Source organism: Azolla caroliniana, unplaced genomic scaffold, assembly GCF_043228905.1.
Source record: "Azolla caroliniana isolate FFs.n. ecotype wild unplaced genomic scaffold, voAzoCaro1.0.p SCAF_15, whole genome shotgun sequence".
Classification (NCBI taxonomy): domain Eukaryota; kingdom Viridiplantae; phylum Streptophyta; class Polypodiopsida; order Salviniales; family Salviniaceae; genus Azolla; species Azolla caroliniana.
Genome location: NW_028230450.1, coordinates 16,955,390 through 16,979,104, shown reverse-complemented (window position 1 = coordinate 16,979,104; position 23,715 = coordinate 16,955,390). Strand labels below are relative to the sequence as shown.

Here is a 23,715-nt window from a genome sequence, read left to right as displayed (position 1 = left end):
GGCCGGAAGGAAAGCGGTTATCCCTAGCAAGAGTAAAATCGAGCTTGCTAGATGAGGAGGCACGTCGGAAAGATAAAGATACGAGCTCCGACTCCAAAGCACTCCTTACCGAATCGGAACGCGGAAGACATAGAAACCATAGTCCCCAGAACCAGGAGAAGTCGGGGACACGGTCAAAGTCAAGGGGGAGGCCCACTTGCTTCTATTGCGGCAAGCCGGGTCACTTCCAAAAGATCTGTCGGCATTTCTGTAAAGACAAGGAAACCGACGGTACCGATTCGAAGCGGACCCCAGACCGGAACGGTAAAGACCGGAGGGGGCCGGACCGGAAGGGAACGACGGCAATCACGGCAAGTGAAGAGGAGTTGATGCTCATCACCGAGGAGAGTGAGATAAACCTTGCTGGCGACGAGATGACCTAGGTGGTAGACTCCAGAGCATCGTTCCACCATACCCCAGACCGGAAATGCTTCTCATCCTACTCAACCGGTGACCACGGCTGTGTCCGGATGGGGAATGAAGGTACATGCCGAATTGTCGGCATAGGAGACATGTGGCTGTCAACACCAACCGGATGCAAGTTGCTGCTGAAGGATGTCCGACACGTTCCGGAGGTTCATCTGAACCTGATATCAGCCGGTCGGCTAGATGATGAAGGCTACACGGGTAGCATCCGGAAGTTTAGGGTGTCATGAAATTCAGCAAAGGGAGCCTGATTGTGGCTCGGGCCCGGAAGGTCAACACACTGTACCTGATGAATGCCCGGTTATGTCCGGAAGAAGTGAACGTGGCATCCGACACTGCCGGTGAGCTGTGGCACAAGAGGTTGTGTCATATGAGCGAGAAGGGGATGAAGAGGCTTGCAGACGACAACCTCATTCCAGTGAAGAACGTGCACTTAGAGAAGTGCACTGATTGTCTGGCCGGTAAGCAGAACCGGACCTCCTTCCGACCAAGGACACCGATGAGACGTAATGCACCACTGGAGTTGGTGCATATGGATGTGTGTCAAGTAGACACGAAGTCACATGCCGGAGCGCAATACTTCGTGACGTTCATAGATGACCACAACCGAAAGTTGTGGGCCACACAGCTGAAGACGAAGGATCAGGTGTTATCCGTCTTCAAAGAGCTCCACACGAGAGTGGAAAGAGAAACCGGCTGGAAGCTGAAGGCGGTTCGAGCAGACAACGGAGGAGAATACTGGGGGCAGTTCGAGGAGTACTACTGCTCGAAGGGAATCCGGCTTGAATTTACCGTGCCGAAGACGCCGGAATTAAACGGACTGGCCAAGAGGATGAACCGGACCATAATGGAGAGGGTCCGGAGTATGCTAGCGCATGCAAAACTACCCAAGAAGTTTTGGGCTGAGGCACTGTCGACGGCGACATATGTGATAAACAAATCACCCTCAGTACCCTTGGACGGAGACACGCCACAGAGAGTATGGACCGGTAAGGAAGTGTCCTACCGGCATCTGAAGGTGTTCGGGTGTCTCGCATACGTGCATGTAGCAAAGGACCGGAGAGGAAAGTTAGATCCAAAGACCCGGCCATGCATATTCCTCGGTTACGGTGAGGATGAGTTCGGCTACCGAGTGTGGGACCCGGTCAACAAGAAGGTATTCCGAAGTTGAGATATTATCTTCATGGAGGACAAGACGCTCGCCGACTGGGAGTCGGAGAAGAAGATAATGAACTCCGAGTTGACCGGTAAAGATCGACTCTACGATGAGCAGACCCAACCGGCGAGAGACCAGTTAGCATTCGAAGAACCAGCCGGATATGGTGAGGATACCGAACCGGCAGAAGAAGAAGTAGAGGAAGTTGAGACCGGAACCGGCCAAGACCCCGAATCGGATTCAGATAAAGAGCAAATAGAGGAGCCAGTTACCAAAGCCCGAAGACGGAGATATCCTCTCAGAGAGAGAAGGGCGCCCCGGAGATTTCCGGATGCAGAGCATGTTCTGCTGACCAATGAGGGGGAGCCGGAAAGCTTCGAAGAAGCGAAGGTTGACACCCACAGCCGAAAATGGTTAAGTGCCATGCAGGATGAGATGGATTCCTTGCATGAGAACCATACATATGAATTGGTGGAGTTGCCAAAAGGAAAGGGGGCACTCCGGAACAAGTGGGTGTACAAGTTGAAACCGGGAGATGCCGGCAACCCCCCGAGATACAAAGCCAGGATCGTGGTGAAGGGGTTCCAGCAGAAGAAGGGCGTGGACTTCGACGAGATATTTGCCCCGGTAGTAAAGATGACCTCCATCCGGACGGTGCTGAGTATAGCAGCAAGCATGGACCTCGAGGTAGAGCAGCTAGACGTGAAGACGGCATTCCTTCACGGCGACCTCGAAGAGGAGATCTACATGCAGCAACCGGAAGGATTCGTGGAGAAAGGGAAGGAGCACCTGGTATGCCGGTTGAAGAAGAGCCTGTACGGACTGAAGCAGGCTCCCCGACAATGGTACCAGAAGTTCGACTCCTTCATGACCGATCAAGGGTACCACAAGATGCAGGCCGATCACTGCGTGTTTGTGAAGAAGTTTGAAGGAGGAGACTTCCTGATACTCCTTCTGTACGTGGATGACATGTTGATCGTCGGACGAGACCAAGTCAAAATATGGATGCTAAAGAAGGCTCTCAACCAGACCTTCTCAATGAAAGACTTGGGTTCGGCAAGACAGATGTTGGGGATGCACATCATCCGAAACCGGTCAGCGAAGCAATTATGGCTATCACAAGAGAAGTATGTGACAAAGGTGCTTCACCGGTTCAACATGTCAAAAGCGAAACCGGTCGGATCGACACTTCTGGCAAACTGCAGGCTATCCGGCAACCAAAGCCCGAAGACGAAAGCAGCGAAGGCGGATATGATGAAGATTCCATATGCCTCTGCCATCGGGAGCTTGATGTACTCAATGGTTTGTACCCGACCAGACATAGGATATGCAGTCGAAGTGGTGAGCCGGTTCATGAGTAATCCCGGCAAGGAGCACTGGAACGCGGTCAAATGGATACTCCGGTATTTGAAGGGCACTTCAAATATGTGTCTCCGATTCGGCTCCAGAAAACCTCAACTGGACGATTTCACCGATTCAGACATGTCGGCTGATGTGGATACCAGCCGGTCTACATCCGGGTATGTAATGACATATGCAGGGGGAGCTGTTTCGTGGCAATCGAGGCTGCAAAAGACGGTTGCATTGTCAACCACGGAGGCGGAGTACATGGCAGCTGTGGAAGCCGGCAAGGAAATTTTATGGATGAAGGACTTCATCGGAGAGCTCGGTATACGGCAAGAGGAATACCGACTCTATTGCGACAGTCAAAGTGCCATCCACCTTGCTAAGAATGCGGCCTACCATTCCCGGACGAAGCATATCCAGCGGAGGTATCACTAGATCCGGGAAAGAGTAGATGACCAGGAGTTCGCACTGACGAAGATCCACACGGCCGAGAACGGGTCAGATATGCTGACCAAAGTTCTGACACCCGACAAGCTGGACGCATGCCGGAAGAGGATTGGACTGGTAAGACACCCCATGCCGGAGTGAAGGGGGAGTTTGTTGGGAGACAGGTCCCTCCGGATGGGAAGGGAGAAGAACAGTGCCGATGAACAAGCCCGGACGAGGCCAATAGGCCAAGGCCGAAACCGGATGAGGAGTACCCGGCTACGGAGAGCCGGATGGTGCAGACCCGGTATGAACCAGATGAGGAGTATCCGGCTACGGAGAGCCGGATGGTGCAGACCCAGTATGAACCGGATGAGGAGTACCGGGCTACAAAGAGCCGGATGGTGCAGGCCCGGTATGAACCGGATGAGGAGTACCCGGCTACGGAGAGCCGGATGGTGCAGACCCGGTATGAACCGGATGAAGAGTACCCGGATACGGAGAGCCGGATGGTGTAGACCCGGTATGAACCGGATGAAGAGACATATTCATAAATATATTTTTGAGAGGCCATCGAGGCTATATTTGTAAATAGCCGAAAAGTCATATTAGTATAAATATGACTTAGGCCAAACTTTTAGTTACTGTTGTAGTGGCTGTCATTTTTCTTGTTGGTGCAAGAAGAAGAGAGAGTGCGTAACTGTACAAAGAGAGAGAGAGAGAGAGAGAACGAGGTCGTTGCCTCTGTTGTAACCGCCGCCTGTGGCGAAGATCGTGAGCACGAGGTCGTTGCCTCCGTGAACTCACTGTTTGTACATTCTTACATAGTGACAGTTTGCAGCCTGTGGGCTGCCGTGGTTTTTCCCCTAGTTTGGGGTTTTCCACGTAAACCTCCTATGTATTTTCTCTCCTTTCTGTCGTGCATTTGTTTCCCATTTTCTGCATATGAAAAGAAGCTCGGTTGTGGCCGACCGTTGGACATAAGGACACGGGAGTTCCCGTCAAAACATAATGACACTACTATCTTAATCCCCTCATGAAATTCCACTTCTTCCCCCGACACTAGCGTCACTCATCCTTTACAATTTTCTTCGTTTTCCACATCAACCTCTGTTCGTTTTCCATTGAAGTTCTGTACAAACAAAAAATAGAGTGAATGTGCTATCCTCATCCCCTCATAAAAACATTGCTTCAGCCCCAAGAACACCATGATTCACTCATCTTTAAAAAATAGAGAATTTGCTTCAATGACCACATCAACCATCTCGATTTATACCACCGAGAACCTGTACCAATAAAACAGAATGAGATTACTCTCCTAATCCCCTCATGAAATTATGCTTCATCCCCCTACACCATCGTCACTCATCCTCTACAGAAATGTGTTATCCTCATCCTCTCCAAGTTTCTTCGTTTTCCACATCAACCATTTGTGCAGTCCTATACAAACAATAAATAAATAAAAATAGAGTGAAACATGCTTCCTTTTCCCCAACCAACATGTCACCGACTACTACACACTAACGTCCACAACAACCATCTCGCCATATCATAGCAAAACCTTTATATACCAAACAAAAACATAATGACACTACTCTCTTAATCCCCTCCTAAAATTCTGCTTCTTCCCCGACACCAGCGTCACTCATCCTTTACAATTTTCTTCGTTTTCCACATCAACCTCTGTTCGTTTGTCATTGAAGTCCTATACAAACAAAAATAGAGTGAATGTGCTATCCTCATCCCCTCATTACAACATTGTTTCAGCCCCCAACACCACCATGATTCACTCATCCTTAAAAAATGGAGAATTTGCTTCAATGACCACATCAACCATCTCGATTTATACCACCAAGAACCTCTACAGAAATGTGTTATCCTCATCCTCTCCAAGTTTCTTCATTTTCCACATCAACCATCTGTGCAGTCCTATACAAACAAAAAATAGAGTGAATGTGTTATCGTCATCCCCTCATAAAAAACATTGCTTCAGCCCCCAACACCACCATGATTCTCTCATCCTTAAAAAATAGACAATTTGCTTCAATGACCACAACAACCATCTCAATTTATACCATCGAGAACCTGTATCAAAAAACAGAATGAGATTACTCTCCTAATTCTCCTTCTTTTCCAGTTAGCTACATTTCCAAACCCCTTATAACTATCATATTCCCCTTTAACCGTATTTACCAATAATTCCCAGAAAGATTTAACTTGATCCACAACATTAGTTTGTTCATCATTATATATTTTAGAACACCTCGCTTTCCTAATAATCCATAAGGCCAAAGAGGAGATAATGTTCCAAACATAACACCTAGAAAAAAACTTGACTCCCTGCAAGGAGCTTGATGTAACGTACACCTGGAAACTTTTCACATGTAAAGTCAACGATGAATTATGATGATGATAAAAAACCGTTTGTTAAGCCAACGTACCCCAAAAGATTGTACCCCACGTGAATATAGCCACCCTATACTTACGACCTAAAAGCCTAAGAATACGAGACCAAAAACATTTGGCCGTAACACATTCCCAAAAAGCATGATGCAATGTCTCAGATGCAAAACCACACCTACCACATGATCGATCAGGTACTGTTCTCCTCAATAAAGCTCCTACTGGCAATGCATAATGAATCATTAACCATCAAAAATGCAATACCTTGTTCATACATTTAAGTGACCAAAACTGTTTCCAGAACTTCAACATATATGAAGATGACACATTACCTTCCTCCCAATATTTTTTCCCCGTAGGTATTGACTCTATCTCATTTAACAAAACATTTCTACCCAATGCCATAGAATATGCGAAAAAAGGAAGAACTTTCGTTTGCGCAGTGTCAGACATGGGCAGCTTCCAACCATAATCTGATGGATCCCACCGCAGATTAGCAATTGGCCTAGAGTGTAAAACCCACATATGAGATGAATACTTAGCAATTAATGGATTCGAATCTATAAATATCTTTTTATCTAATCTAGCAATTACTCTCACTGGCAGCTGCTTGGCAGAAGATATAATTGAAGACTCCTCCCCCACTAAAAACAACCTACCATTATCCAAAACTTCATAAAAGGAGAGGTTGCCATTTTGATGATAGAAACGAGCTCTTATAAGTATATTCAATGTCAAAAACATACCATACCAATTCTGAAAATGAACAAATTGCAAAGTTGGCAATGTTACCTAACACCGTTGACACTTGAGAGAGCATAATGTTTGCCTCTCTGAAATTAAACACCCTAGTCTTTTGGTCTTGCATTGAAGTTTGCAGGAAATTTACCCAATCCGCAACCGTACGAGCTGGTCCATTATCCATTGCAGCCCAAGATAGCCTAGCTCGTAAACCTAAAACACATGCCGCATCATTAGTAAATAAAGGATTCCATAACAACGATTGACGCATTAATTGATTATATGTTTTTGGTGGCACGAAAACAAGTGCTCGACGAATACTTTCCCATGCCCTTAGAATTCCATTAAAAAACCGTAAAGACCCAACCGTCAACTTAGGCAACGGAAAATCTTAGTTAAAGAACCATCTAAGGCTAACACGCCATTGACCACCAACCGATGGTTTAAATTTATATAAATGGCATATCCATAACTTTTTCCATACCTCCTCTCCTGGCAATAACCTCCTAACAACATGTTTAGCAAATAATGCTTTACTTTGCATAAAAGGATCAATCAAACTTAAACCTCCTTTTTGTTTTGGTTGTATAAGAACCGACCAAGATACCTTTGCTATAGTATTGTGTACAATGGCATTCCCCCAAATAAAATTCCGCACTAGCCGTTGAACTTTAAGCATTATTGACCTAGAAAACAACCATGTAGACGTTATATACCAAATGGAGGACAAAAGCACAGAATTTGCAACTACACGTCCTGCTAGGGATAACTTTTCCTTATTCCAGTATATTAGCTTATTCCTTAATCTTAACAACAAGGGCGCAATCATATCTTCTACCTTTAATCCTAACCCCACTCTACATCCTAAATACCTAATGGACTGCCCTTTAGGGATCCACGTGAAACCTGCGCTAGGTACATTAAATGGAGAATCTCCCGATGCCACCCAAAAACCTAATGATTTATCCCAATTGATCAATGCACCCGATGCATCTGAGAAGTCACCCACAACTTTTTGAACTTGCAACAAGTTAAATTGTTGAACATAAAGAGTTGTATCATCAGCAAACTCACTATCGACGCCAACATCTGCAAATGGAAATGTTAAACCTTTGATATTAACATGTTGAGAATTTAAGTGTATAGAAAACACTTCAAATACTAATAAAAACATAAAAGAGCAAGTGGACATCCTTGTCTTACTAATCTTGAAATAGAGAAACGCCTACCAACATCCCCTGCAAATAAAAGCGAACTATGTGCATTACGATATAATGCTGAAACACACCGTATCCATCTGTTTGGAAAACCTATCTTGAGAAAAGACCCTCCATGAAATCCCAATCTACTCTGTCATAAGCTTTTTCGAAATCCAAAAATACCACGGCCAACTCTTGATTCTGCACTTCAGCAAAAGCTACCATTTCCCAAAAAAGAATAATATTATCAAAAATACTTCGCTCTTGTATAAAACCTATCTGTGAATCATGAATCAGTTCAGAAAGATAAGGTTGTAAACTTCTAGCTAACGTTTTGGCTAATATCTTATAAATAACATTCAACAAAGTAATTGGCCTCCAATGCCGAAGCTCCTCTAACTAACCCGTTGTCGATACAACACCATTGCTTTGGGAATCATGTAAATTAAACCATCATTCCATTCTTGCGGCATATTTCCAGAATCTAAAACCTGTTGATAAGCTTTAGTTAGTCAGTCCCTCACCTATCAAATCCCAATATTGTATATACCATTGAACCCTTGGCCCATCCAATCCAAGATAAACATCCTTTGCTAAGCTCTTTGCTACTATAAAAATCTCTTGAGGACTTAGTGGTTGCAAAAGACATTCAGAAAGTTTAACAGACACTCTATGTTGAATCCTCGACCAAATAATATCCCGTTTAGATAAATCGTCAGCAAAAAAGGATCGAGCCTTCAACAAATCTTCATAATATTCAGAGGCTATTTGCCGCATCTGACTAGGATCATTGGTATAAGAGCCATCAGGACATTTTAAACGGGAAATCTTAGCAGCCGCCTTATGGTGGTTATGCACTTTAAAGAACATTTTATTTACTTTATCTCCCGACTCTGCCCATTCAGATGTTATATTGTGGTAAGTAAATTCAGTAGAAACCTTTTGTAATTCTAATATCTGATTCCCTACTTGTATCACTCTAGAACTTATATAAGTTGAATATGGCCTTCTCTCTTGCAAACACTACAAGGACCTCAATTCCCTCCGAAGTCTTCATATTTTAGTGAAAGACGCCTGAAATATTTGTTTGGCCTTATAGTGAAAAAATTGTTGTATTTTAGTAATAGCCTTTTGAACACTAGATAATGCATAATCATAACAATAGACATACTTATTCCAAATTTTATGCACAACAGGAACACAATCTTGTCTAAGCAACACACAATTCGGAATTTGAAATCTAGAAGTTTTATATTGTTCCTGTAAAACTAAAATTAAACGAAGTGGTGCATGATCAGAAAAGGAAAATGAAGGTAAAATTACAATGGAGCCTCCTTTGTCCCATAGAAACTTATCGGCCTAGAATCTATCTAACCTAGACAAATTGATATGTAACTCTCTTCTATTTGATCTGGAGTACGCTAAAGAATCCTAGCCTTACAAAGGAAGACACATGTCACAAATCCATTAATCCCAAAGAAAAAATCAGTCGTTCCCATTCATATAATTCTGAACTAGCTACTGTATGTGACCTTCCTCCTACCCTATCACACACATCCTCTAACATATTAAAATCACCTGCAATCGCCCAATGGTCCATAGTGGGTAACTGTGAAATTATGCTCTTCCAAAATATCGTTCTATCTCTTGCATTATTCGGAGCATAAATATTCAATAAACCCCACTTCTTCAAACCTATTTGAAAATTTGCATATTGACCTCGACCACATGACAAGACTCCATCATGTAAGAATGAGAACAAATAAGTATCGTTTATTACTATACAGAGTCCAGCTTTCAGCCTATTATCACCAACTACAGGCACCCAAAGCTGCCTCCATTGACCTGGCAACAAATTTCCATATTTCCAAATCCTTTGTTCATTTAAATGGTGCTCTTGAATCAAAAGAACATCAATCCTACCTATCAAAGACTTCCTCAATTGACGGCGAAAAACACTCCTTACTTTACGACAATTTCTACCTCCTAGACCTCGTACATTCCATGATATAATATTTAACCTATCCATCATTCATATTTTTTCCTCCTATTCTTCTTTCGGCAAGTGCAACATCTCTACCCTTTCTTCCATCTTCTGAGGCCCGTAATTGTCTCCTATTAGACCAGAGGTCTTTCCCTATCAACTTATGTGACCGCACTGTCATGTGTTTATCTACTATATGAACCTTACCAGAAGACCTATCCGTTGTAGTGAAAGCAATTATAGCCTCACAATTCATGTCAACATGTGCAATGCCTACCTTGCCCACTTCAGTTTGTTGAATGTCAGTCAGGCTTAGGGGCATATCATATTGTTGTACATGATCAAAAACGTGTTGTTTACCCTTATTAAGTTGATTATTAACTTTATTAACCGATTCCAAAGGTTGTACATGTGAAAGGATGTCCTTGGACTTATGTGCCACACGATGTTCCTTTGTAAAAATTGATGGAGAAAGTCCTCTATCCATTTTAAAATTACTCGCATCCTTTTCCACTTCCTGTAAAGAGTGAAAAGGGTTACCTTCAAGTAATAAGACTGGATTAATCACTATAATAGTCGATTTAAAAACATGTTTTGCTGAAACTGTAGACCCGCCATCTTTAGTAACCACTGGTTGATTAGGCCTAAGGGCTTCTACATTTGGGCGTCGCTTCTAACAATCTCGACCTAAATAACCAAATTGATGACACAAAACATTGATCCGGAAAACCTTGATAATACACATTTGCAGCACCGGAGTCTTAGTGCGATCAACCGAACTGCTGGAACCACACCCCCTCTATCTGACGCAACAACATGTCCATCGCGCGTAGCAATGAGTTTACCTAGTAAAGCCCCAATGCGAGGAAGAACGTTCCTCCACTCCTTCCGCAAACCAAGGAATACCACCGAAAAAACCATTCTAGCTTCCTGATCCTGTAAAATGTCATCCACCTTAACATTATGCGACCATTTGTGAAAGGAAATCCATGCACCTTCCACACCCGCCTCTTTAATCGCAAAAGCTTGTTGACAGATTCCTCATCTGCCAACTCCACATGGTAACATCCTCTGGGCATAAATTGAATGTCAAGGATGTTATCCATTTCCTCCGAAAAAGCAGCATATAAAATATGACGGAGTTCCAATCGATTGGGCCTTGAACCTTGCACATGCACAACCAGTGAAAATGCTTCCAACCTATGTACCTCACCTACCACTGTGATTTTATCCTCTTCTGATAGCACGAGGTCAACTGTGATCTTATCCAATGCATAAGGCCACAGGAGGCGCGAACACTACAACAACCGCGATAGGAACGAACATGAGATCGGCTACAAAACAAACACCAACCACCCTTAAACATGTAATCAATGAAAAGCGAGTGCAACGAGCATGGTAAATAAGTTAGTTATTTGATGTAAGAACCCACCATAGAAAAGGGAGTTATAGAAAGGACTTTGTCTAGGGTTAGTCTTCATTCTTCGTTCATTGAGTTGTATCTACACTTGCTCACTTAAGAGCAAATTAGTTACAACTCTCATTCTTCAAATGTTGTTAGTGTAGTTGTTCTAGAACTACACTTCGCTTGTTGAACGCTCTATTACAAGTGTTTTCTAGGCACCTCTTGTTTTCTGTAAATAATATTGATATGATGTCTTTGTAGTTTAGACCACAACAACAAGGTATCCACTCTCCTACCAACCATTAATCATATAATTATTGCTCCCCCATGCACTACCTTTAACAGTTTGACACATGGAAAAAAACCACATTAACCCCTAACCTTTTGTACATGTACGATTATCAAGTTGAGACTATCATATCCCTCCACATTGGACCTTGTCAATTGTTTTCCATAGAATGTTCAAAATTGTGGTTGTTCCTTCCAAGTTAACTAAATATATGGTGCCATGTGATATCTAGGCTATTTAGTATTGAGGGGATTATAGGAGCAATTTTACTTATTGTGGATCCACTCTAAGAGTTGTTTTCAAGTACAATCAGAAGAGTCATTTGAACAAAGTCCTTGTAAAACTCTTTTGGCAGTTAGCCCTTACATTCTTCTCTTTCTTTTTCCCAAAAAAGACGCTTTTAGGAGAGGTTTTTTTACAGAAATATACAATGTGGTTGCACAACTCACAACAAATGTAGCCCTTACATTCTTAGATGACAACAATAAGCAAACTGCAATTATGCAATCCCCACTATCTTTTTTCCTTACCCAAATGTTATAATTCTTTGAATTTAATATTATTTCAAAGGACTTGAAAAGTTTTATAAACACGTTGTAATCCATTATAGATCCCTTCAATTCTCAAACTATTTACAATCAACAAACGGAAACGCAATTTAGAAATGATACAATCACCTGATTGTTATGGAAACACAAAATTACATGATTGAGGCTTGAACCTAATTGATGTTGTATTATTTTCCAAGTAGCATAATGGGGCACTCCTTTTGCTATACTAACTAACTAATATATTAAAAAGAATAATATGTTTTTGAGTGGGCATATTCTTAAAATCAAAGGAAATAAAGTTTGTGTTGGTTTTGGAAGAGAAACTAAAAGAAAGGATCATCTACCTGTCAACAACATATTGACCTGAATTTGAACTTAAGCAATGCCTCTTGTTTAGATATACTTTAAACTCAAATATACTACATTGTTTGACATCTTTTGTATTGGTAGATTCATGAAGTCGTATGTGAATTCAATTGATGATTTAGTGTTGATGCACCATCACATCCAAAGCCATAATATGATTTTAATAGTTGCATCCATGCACCTCCTTATGCATGCTCTTATCAACAAAACGGAGATTGTAACAAGATCCTTTGACATTGTTGACAAATGGAGTTCAATTGTCCAATGTGTCTGGTCCCTCAAGTAGTGGGTGCATTCATGTGTGTCAATTGTCCAACATATAAATTATCACACAATTGGTGGGTGCACATGTGTGCATTAAAACCCATTCACTCCCTTCTCATAATATTGTAATTCCCATTGATGTAACTCCCTTGCCATATAGTTAATGCAAACGAAATTTTATATTCTACCTAAATTCTTTATGTGGGGAAATTTTAGTTGCAATCTAGTGAGAAGGTAATGTTATATAAAGAAACCCTCTGGTAAAAGCTAAAGCATCATTCATTATATAGTTTTAGTTTAATGTGCTTGTCTTTTATATACTTGTGTTAATCTCTCTTTCTTTGTTTTATTCATAAACAATGCCTTTCATTATGAAAGAAAACACCACCATGACTAACTTACAACAAACTTTAGAGCTCTAGGGATCCAAATAATACGAGCTCAATCGCAACCTACACTCCAATTTAGATGATGACATGTCACTTTACACAATTTGACTCTCTTCATGGTTGGGATTTCGTGACTTTTCTAACATATACATGCACACATACTTGATCTATTTGTTGTGTGAGAACTATGTATCTAGTTCCAAAATTATTTATAGACTTGTATGGTCCAATAGTTAAAATATCTTACAAAGCTAAGCCATGGTGATTTCAACTCCTCTTGTAACTTGGGATGTAGATTTCGGATGTTATGGTAATATTTGTAAACCAAGAGCAAAGTCTTGCATTCGACATAATGAATAACCATGAATTTGAGGAAGATTTCGTTAGCTCATTCGATTCCATCACTTGTGTCATGTCCTCATACTTTCCTCCCAGATCCAAGACTTTTGTCTTTCTTTGTCGTAAAGAAAGAAAGACCCCTCTCTATATATAATTATTATAATTTATCATTAATATTTGAGAAAGAAAGATGTGTCAGTAGTTTGTCTCGTTCTTTGTAAGGAACAACACAAGACTTTTTTTCTTACGCTACACGTGCCCCTCATGTTATATCCCAATTATCATGAATTCTTTCTTTCTAAACTTTGAGCTACATGTGCATTATTGCAACAAGAGTATATTATGAAAAATTATAGTATTCTTTAGCTTGAACACAAGATTTTTTGAGAAAAAGAATGAATGAATGATAAATATTGTCGTCGGTGCCAAGATTGGTAATGCACTATGCTTACACACTTTGTTTTTCTTCATTGGAACTGAATTCTAACCTAGTCAATATGTGCAATATATAGTTCTTGAAAATGCATCAAAAAATATAGTTTTTTTATAAAAACATCTTGTTTTCATAATGTGTTAGCATATGGATTCTTGTTATCCCACTTATTGGCTTTAGGTTAGCCCAAGAAAACATTATAGTAATTGTATATCTCAAGAGCCAAATTTGATAGGCTTGATTAGCTAGTAACATATTTAAAAAGAAAAAATTGCACCTAGTAGTTTTTCATACCACAAATTACACACCACAACACCATTTGCAACTAGCATTGGCAATTGCCTTTATGCGTTATATAAGCGTCTTTGGGCATCCCATAGGTTGTCCCCAAAGAATCATGATGATCATCGTCTAGTTCTAAAATTCAAATACATAAATGAAAATGATGACGAGGCATAAATATTGTGCTTTGGAATATTTAGATGATTAGTTTGAGCCTTCTCGATAATGGTTTTAAAGGCGGCATGTTCCCTCATGAAGAGTTATATTAATTTGCTTCAAAAAAATGGCTTTACAACATCAAAGTCAAGCCGATTTTATCATGATAGAAGAAGAGAAAAGGATGACATTGCCCTTCACAGGGCAATGCTAAAAATGAGTCATCGTGTGTTGTTGCAAAACACCATACAAGTGTTATATTCACTTAAAATATAGCATGTAAACTATACTCTTTGTAAATATTGCCCACGACAAAGCATTCATGTGTAAAGGGTCGGTGTTTCAATGTTTAATTTGATGTTTAAACCATGTTGTTTATTGTAATGTGTATGTGTATTGTAATGTGTGTGTGTGCGTGTGTGTGCGTGTGATAGAGAGAGAGAGAGAGAGAGAGAGAGAGAGAGAGAGAACGAGAGATTAAATTATAATAATATAATCTATACTTACAAATCACTTTTCTAGCCGTATAATCGCTCTTTACTTTTCTAGTCGTATGATCACTCTTTTTCTAGTAACTTTGATCATGCTTTATTCAATCGAATATACTCCATGGATTCCATGTTGAATTCTGGACCAAAAGACAACTTTTAAGAGTAAACTCAATAATATAAATTTGCACAGTATACGAACTAAATAAATAAAGGTTTGTAGCTAACTCAAATCTTCTTACAACTGGATGGAAGGACTATGAAACCAAGGAAATGAAATGGATGTTTCTGTCAATTTCAACCCTTCAGTTGAGGGCCATGTGTTGCTAAAGTATGTATAAAGGCGATCGTTTCACAAATGTTCTTTAGCGCGTAGTGTCTTGTTAATGTTGCTTGTGCAATAGGCAATCTATTAGACTCCAAGAAGGAAGTCCCTCTTTAAAAAGTCATACAAGTAATGCCTAAAATATAGGAGATCTGTAACATATGCTTACTTTTATTTTTTAGGATTGTTTCATTGAACATGTCACCTCATAGTTTGAACCAACCTTTGTAAACATTTTGAGAAAGGATACATAGACCAATTTATTATGTAACTTTTAGGGGAACTTTTTGAAATGCATCGAAGGATTTTCTTATTTCCCCCAAAATGCCCCTAAAACCAATTTATTGCCACATATATTATGGGGGTGAATTGGCCATCATTGCTTTATAGACTTGTTAGCTATGCATATTTTCCCCACCTGAGTTTGTGAATTTAAGTATCACATTTCGATACAATGATTTGCCTTCAACAACGTTCAAGTTTGTGTTCCATAAATTACAAATCCAATTACAATGCACACCATCAATTGGAATCTTCATTAATAAAATTCTCAACATTGAGAGTCACTACTCAATTTCACACATGTGATGTAAAAATGCTTCACTGTTGGTAAACCCAAGCACTAGGCCTAGTAACAATTTAAACCTACTCGAAAGCAATGATCTCATGGAGCAAAGCAAAGCATATACATCCAAGAACTAGGCCTCATGTTGGAAAATAACAATCTCCAATAGAATAGGAAATCATATACATCCAAGCACGAGGCTCCGTAAAAAAAAAGCAAATTGATGGGAAAGCAATGAAATCCAATCCAAGAGCACGAGAAAACAAATACATCCAAAAATTATATGAAGTAAAAAAAGCGTAAAACATGGTGGAAGACACATGAGTCCATGATCTCCTCGTGCAAAAGGGAATCCCAAAAGCCGAACCAAGTATGAAGGAAGCATAAGGAACCCATTTGGCGAATGAAGGGGAGTTCCCCAAAATCAGCGCAAGGTGAGATAAGAACGAAGAGAATTAAGTAGGAATCGACAATGGTTTGGTTTCAGCTTAACCAGTTTGGCCTTGTCCAAACCAAACCGATAAAGCCTTAACTGGTTTGGAAGTTTTCAAACTTGAACCAAACCGTTTTGCCTTAATCGGTTTGTAAACCGGTTCTGCCCAAACCAAGCTCAAACCGGTTAATGAAGCTCAAGCCTAAACCGAGAGGAGTCCGGGAGGAGCGAGTCCGATCGAGTCTCATCACTTCAAGGAGCAAAACTAGGCCAGAAAGTCAAGTGAAGGTGCAAGCATGCAATGTAATGCACGTGACACACACACACACACACACACACACTCTCTCTCTCTCTCTCTCTCTCTCTCTCTCTCTCTCTCTAAAATGTTGTACTATAAGGAACATTTCTTGCACTTCTTTAAGTTAGGTTTTATTCAACGACCAAGATATCTAGATACATTCTTATCAAATGCACTAAGGGTGGCCATTGGACAACTTAGGATATCATCTCACCAACTTGAGATTGAGAATGGTCGGGCTAATAGAGTCCCTAGAGAGGAAAGTCTATGTAGGTTATGCCACATAGAGATAGAGGATGAGCATCACTTCACATGCAAGTGCCCAACTTATGTCGAGATACGGGGAGAATACCAAGACATATTAGGACCCTCTCCCACCCTCTCCAAACTATTAGATACCCCGAGTGTAAAGAGACTAGGTAGGTATATTTTAGAGCTAAAACAACATAGGGAGAATAAATTACAATGTGTTAACCATAACCCTTTTACTATTCATCAACATGTAACTAGTGTAAAATTTCAGGAACAAGAGGAGACGATGTATGTGGATACACTTATGCCACTCGGCCTCTCTCTTGAGGAAGCAGAAATGCAAAGAACAACTAAATGCCCTCGGATGTTGGGTTTCAAAACAAGTCGGCGTGGAGTAGAAAAGATTAAGAAGATAAGGGAACCTTTTACATTGACATCACGGGCCACATCCACATCGCAACCCTTTAACCTCTCGCTTCTCTTCGAGAGACTTGGATGGAAATGAAATTAGGCCTAGTATAACATTTTCATTGTAGAACATGTTTATTATTTTACTAGAACTATTTAGCTTAAACTCTATTTTATCTTATTTTTATTTATTTTTGACTCTCGATGAATGGGTAAATATCCCATTTTTTGTTGTAAACCATTTGTCTCATGGGTCAAATTTGGCCTTAGAAGACATTAATATATCTTTCTTGCTTTCTCTCTCTTTGGTGAAACCACACAATTATATTAATAAACGTGTGTGAAAAACATTACTTACAATGGGTGTAATAATAGAGTATGGTCACCCGCTAACTACATGGGGCAGTGGATCATGTTGAATTGCCAATAACTCCCTCCCTCCCTCTTTATCATAATTACCTTACCCTAGTGGTAAGTTGTTAGCACTACAAGCACTGTGTTGTGGGTTCGAAAACCCAACTTCCTCACCTCTCTATTATATACTTCTTATATATCTCTTAATTCACTAGATGCCACTGTGGAATGTAGGGGTTGAACCCATGACCACCTGGTCTCCATTGGGCAACCTTACCAACTGAGCTACATCCATCTGCTCTCTCTCTCTCTCTCTCTCTCTCGATCCATCGATGGAGTCTGAGTAGAGGGAGGTACGAGGTAGCAACTGAGACTCTGCTACGATTGTTCTTCTGCAACCTCATTGGTTGATAGCTGGGGGGGGAAGGGCCACCACTCGAGCTCAAACTCTCGAGAGACCGAAAGATTATAGATATATATATTCAGTGTCTTCGAAGACCAAATTTGGTCCATGTGTGTGTGTGTGTAGTGAGAGAGAGAGAGAGAGAGAGAGAGAGAGAGAGAGAGAGAGAGAGAGAGAGAGAGAGAGAGAGAGAGTGTGTGTGTGTGTGTGTGTGTGTGTGGGCATTGAGATCTCGTGACAAAAAGCGATGGGAAATATTTGAGCAGAAATATATTTATATTTATATTTATTTATTTATTTATATATTTATATATTTATATATATTTGTGTTGTGTGTCTGTGAAGAAGAAGAAGAAGAAGAAGAAGAAGAAGAAGGAGAACGCGTATACGTACATATACATATATATATATATATATACACTTCTCTCTCTGTCTTTCTCTCTGTCGCGCGTTCTTTGTCTCTGCAGAGTTAGAGCTCGTCTTTACCGCAGATCTACTCCATTAATCCATCGACATTCCATCCCTCCTCGCCTCCCTCTGTTCTCAGGTATGTCCCCTCTCCCTCTCTCTCCTTCATCTTGGTTTCTCCTCTTACTCCTTTTGTATCTCTCTCTCTCTCTCTCGCAATCTTTGATCTTTGTTTCTTCTTCTTCATCATCTTCTTCCCTGTCAATACCTGATCTTCCTTCCCTTCCTTCCCTTCTTGTTTGTTTGTTCTTTTCGATCTGTCTCTCATATTCTTGCAATCTTCTAATCAGCATTTTTCTGCTACCGTTATCATGATAGCGTATAGGAGCCGATAGTAGATCTAAGGAGAAGGAACCTAGCGTAATGTATCAAACGATCGCGCTTCTTCTTTGGTGTGATGAGATCCCCAGACAATCCTCCCTCATAAACAGAAAGACAAAATAGTATGAAACAAAGAAAGATAGAATCCTGTCAAGGAAGATAGCAACAAATAGGTATCTTAGATCTGATTCATCAACATTAGCAAGAAAACACGAGACTGATTCCTCAACATTAGTAAGAAAACATGAGACTGATTCATTAACGTTAGATCTGATTCTCTCAATGAGATCTTAGGTCTGATTCATCAAAATAGTTGAAAAAGAGGACAGATCCAAAGTCGAGGAGTCCATTAACGTCAATGTCATGTCTGTAGATTCCATAGAAGTCTCACAGATTCACCATTTTAGCATTTGTAATGCACAATTTCTCAGCTATTTCTGCTCTATTCATCTGTGATTTGAACGTGGTTTCCTGATTCTAGTGCTTCTCAAGCTATAGTGTAAAGGGATTTTACTTGATCTAGCGGTTCAATGTACAGATCTCTTGATACTCCATCACTAAAGTGAAGCTATTTTACTAGATCTAGCAATATTGGGAAGGTATTTTAATCGATCTAGTATGTAAAGTTAAGTGTTTGAACGAGATCTTATTCTATTCTAGCAATAATGTAGATCTGGCAAAATAGTTTCCTTTCATCTAGGAGTAATGCAAAGTTATTGTAGTGGATCTAATGCTATCTAAGCAATAACCTGAAGTGATTTGCGTTGATGTAGTGCTATGATTTTTAGTCGATCTAGTTCTTTCTGTGAAGGAATGCGAATGGATTTGAATGGATCTAGTGCTATCCAAGCAATAATTTAAAGTGATTTAGTGTATGTAAGCTATCCGAGCAATAATGTGTAATGATTTTTGTAGTTGTAGTACTCTCCGAGAAGTATTGTGAATGGATTTTAGCGAATCTAATGCTGTCTAAAAGAAATAAGAATTATTATTTTAATGGGTCTAATGCTATCCAAGCTATAACGTGAAGTGATCTTAGTGGATCTAATGCAACAATTGGATGTAATTGATGTTACAAATGATTTCAGTGAATCTAATGCTACTTAAACATAGCTTGAATTAATGTTAGTCGATCTACATGCAATAATGTGGAAAAATTTCAATTTACTTAATATTCAAGGATAGTCTGAGCATCCAAGATTTACTTGACCTATTACCGTTCAATGGACATTCGGTGATGTGAAGAGATTTTACTGGATCTAATGCTAGTCAAGTTAGATTTGTATAAGCCTTAATGTGATACGTTACACCGTGGATCAAGACATTCATGTAGTGAGTGAAATCAGTACATGCATTGATTTTACCGAATCTAATGCTATTCAAGCCAGATCTGAATATGCCGTCTGTGATGTTGGACATCATGGATCAAATTATCTATGTTGCATAGTAGCAAACAGTAATGTGGATTGTAGATATAAGACTAGATCTATGGAGTTTTTATGTGATAGCGCTTTATCAATCAATGCATATGCGTGGGAGTTAAATCAGTATCGCAAAATAATTTTATTGGAATTTCTCTAACGTTATTCAAGCTCGGTTTTCATATTCATTATGTGATATAGCACAGCTTGGATCGAACCATCTATGTTGTAGAGTTAACTCATAATGTGAAGGGGTTTTACTGGATGTAGTGCTGCTCTATTCCTTCTGCGCAATATAGCACATATTAAATCAATATATGTACAAGATTGCATTGTGAATGTTTTTCATTTCTAACTGGTGGTTTGAAATTTGCAGGATATTATTATTACGCATAACCAGCCATGGTGAAGATTTGCTGCATTGGTGCAGGATATGTGGGTGGCCCAACAATGGCCATGATAGCATTGAAGTGTCCCGACATTGAGGTAGTCGTGGTCGACATCGCAGTTCCACGTATCAATGCTTGGAACAGTGATAAGCTCCCTATCTATGAACCTGGCCTTGAAGAAATAGTTAAAGCTTGTAGAGGAAAGAATCTCTTCTTCAGTGCTGATGTTGAGAAACATGTTGCTGAGGCAGAAATTGTGTTTGTATCTGTCAATACTCCCACAAAAACAAGGGGCTTGGGTGCTGGGAAAGCTGCGGACTTGACTTATTGGGAGAGTGCTGCTCGCATGATTGCTGATGTGTCGAAATCTGATAAGATCGTTGTTGAGAAATCCACTGTACCTGTTAAAACTGCTGAAGCTATAGAGAAGATCCTTACTCACAACAACAATGGTATCAACTTCCAGATCTTGTCTAACCCCGAGTTTCTTGCGGAGGGCACGGCTATGGAGGATCTAGCAAAGCCTGATCGTGTTCTAATCGGTGGCCGAGAGACTCCTGAAGGTCAGAAAGCTATTCAAGCTCTTAAGGAAGTCTATGCTCATTGGGTTCCCAATGATCAAATCATCACCATGAACTTGTGGTCGGCTGAGCTCTCTAAGCTTGCAGCCAATGCAATCTTGGCGCAGAGAATCTCATCAATTAATGCAATGTCTGCCTTGTGTGAATCCACTGGAGCCGATGTGTCTGAAGTTGCTTACGCAGTTGGAAAAGACTCTAGAATTGGTCCGCGCTTCCTTAATGCCAGTGTTGGGTTTGGTGGCTCTTGCTTCCAGAAAGATATCCTCAACTTGGTCTACATTTGTGAGTGCAATGGTCTCACTGAGGTTGCAAACTATTGGAAACAAGTGGTGCAAATTAATGACTACCAAAAATCTCGGTTCGTGAAGCGTGTGGTTTCTTCCATGTTTAACACTGTTTCAGGGAAGAAGATTGCCGTCCTTGGATTTGCATTCAAGAAAGACACGGGTGATACTCGAGAGACAGCGGCTATCGATGTATGCCACGGTCTTCTTGGTGATAATGCTCACCTTAATATCTACGATCCTGAGGTTACTGTTGATCAGATAACTCGTGATCTCACGATGAGTAAGTTTGATTGGGATCACCCTCAGCATTTGCAACCAACAGGACCAATCACACCTAAGCAAGTTAATGTTGTTTCTGATGCATATGAAGCTACCAAGGGTGCCCATGGGGTGTGTATTCTTACCGAATGGGATGAATTCAAGAGTTTAGATTATAAGAAGATCTATGATGGAATGCAGAAACCTGCATTTATCTTCGATGGTCGCAATGTGATCAATGTTGCCGAGCTTCGGAAAATAGGTTTTATAGTTTATTCAGTCGGTAAGCCTCTTGACCCTTGGGTTAAGGATCTTCCAGCTGCCCCTCCCTCTTAGAAAACAAGACCTAGCTTCATTTGGTTTTACATTATTCCATTCATTGCCCCGTCTTCGTTTTACATAAACTTTTGAGAGTTGTTATTAAAAGTCCAGGGGTGAAGAGAGTTTGTATTTCTCTCACTTTCTCTCTCGCCACCTATTCTTGGCATTTCTATGTAGTGAATTCTTTTGTTTTGCAATGCTTCGTTCCCTTTTTCTTGAAATTTTGGGTTCAAAAAGGTCTTTAGTTTTCAATAGGATATGATTTAAAACATAAATTAAGTAGAGGACGATAGTGTGAGAACTTCAGATTGCTTATATTATTGAAATCGTGAATAATTGTGGTGGGCAATCACTATGAGAACAACTCTGTTGATCAGTTCATGCATACAATTAATCAATCTTTTTATGAGTATCTGATACCCATCAAATTGAGTTGGACAAGGTGAATGATTCACTACTTGTTTTTTGGGATTTGTCCTTTACTATCTTTTGATTAGATTGTCTACTATCAAGTATGAAGATGAGGCGAGTTAATTTAATGGAAAGATCCAATTGTACTATCATCAGGATGTAATGCAATTCATTATCTTCTCTTGTATTTGGATGATAGTTCCTTAGATCATCCTAGTCTGATAGTCAATTAAACAATTAAGAATTGTGGATTTAGTTTATGTTGCATTGACAACAAAATGTGAACAATTCTTCTTATAGTAGAGTTAGCATATAACCCTAGAGTATAGACCCTTCCAATACCCACGAAAACCAATTCCTGTTTCTCAGACTTGGTATAAAGTAAGGGCAGTCGGTACATTAAATACAATCTCCGTATTAGTATTCATATAGAATTTGTCGAGATTAATGATTAGTATGAATCTTGTGTTGCAACATTTCACAACATCATTCTTTATATAATTGTTTAATGCATTTTACAATGAGGATTACATTATTTAACCATTACTTGCCTTTAGGTTGTCTTTCACAAATCTTAAACATTACTTTCGAACTAAACAAGAGTTACTTTTGATGGTCTTCTCTACTTTGATGCAAGAGTCAATGCTTGGATTGGCAAACATCATTCTCGAGACAATTTCTCCATGCATTTTACAATTAGGATTACATTATTTAACCATTACTTGCCTTCAGGTTGTCTTTCACAAATCTTAAACATTTTACTTTCCAACTAGACGAGAATTGCACTTTTGGTGGTCTTCTCTATTTTGTTGCAAGAGTCAACGCTTGGATTGGTGAACAATGTGCATATCCATCACTTTAGTCACATAATTTCAAGGTCCATAGGCCACACTCTCATTTACAAAACATCTAAGAGAATGGGTATGTTGCCTTAATCATGAGGCAGTTGTCTACAAGCATTTCTTGCACTTTCTTGAATACTTGTCCAAATGATCCTTGATTCTTCTAACTAATACATGTCTCTATGCAGAAAGCCTTGACCTCATCGAATTATAACAACACAATAAGACACATTCCCAAGATCATTCCAAAAGTTTTTTATTTCTTGCAATTTGTATGACAAACGCCTCTAGAGAGGAAGAACTAAAATGTTACACCATTTTCAAAATACTAACTTGAACTATTGGCTTTTAAATTGCGACATTCAATGAGATCTTGCTTTTAAAACGTTGACTACTAATCTCAAGAAGCTTCACATTTCTAAAAGGTTGATGCTACTAATCTTTGGTGCCAAGAAAACAACGTACATTATCTCAAGACGACGACACACATGGGTATCTCAAAAATATAGATTGAGACCACTATTCTAAATATAGAGAGATTTATGCTTCGCTCACATTCTCGTAAGCTTTTACTCCTATCATGTTATGCTTGTCTTGTTATGCTTCCACTAACATGATCCTATAATTTGAATTTGTTTCACAAATCAATATTACCATATACTCACATTGAATTATGATAAAGAAAAAATTCTAAG

The 23,715-nt window shown here is 39.9% G+C and overlaps 1 protein-coding gene across 1 annotated transcript; it reads left to right on the top strand.

Annotated features, from left to right (window-relative positions):
* Positions 1-18,144: 18,144 nt before the first annotated feature.
* Positions 18,145-21,988, top strand: LOC147854854 (UDP-glucose 6-dehydrogenase 4). Its single transcript, XM_087331037.1, has 2 exons — positions 18,145-18,268; positions 20,308-21,988. The coding sequence occupies exon 2, from the start codon at positions 20,334-20,336 to the stop codon at positions 21,780-21,782; it is 1,449 nt and encodes a 482-aa protein (XP_087187163.1). The 5' UTR covers positions 18,145-18,268; positions 20,308-20,333; the 3' UTR covers positions 21,783-21,988.
* The last annotated feature ends 1,727 nt before the right edge of the window (positions 21,989-23,715 follow it).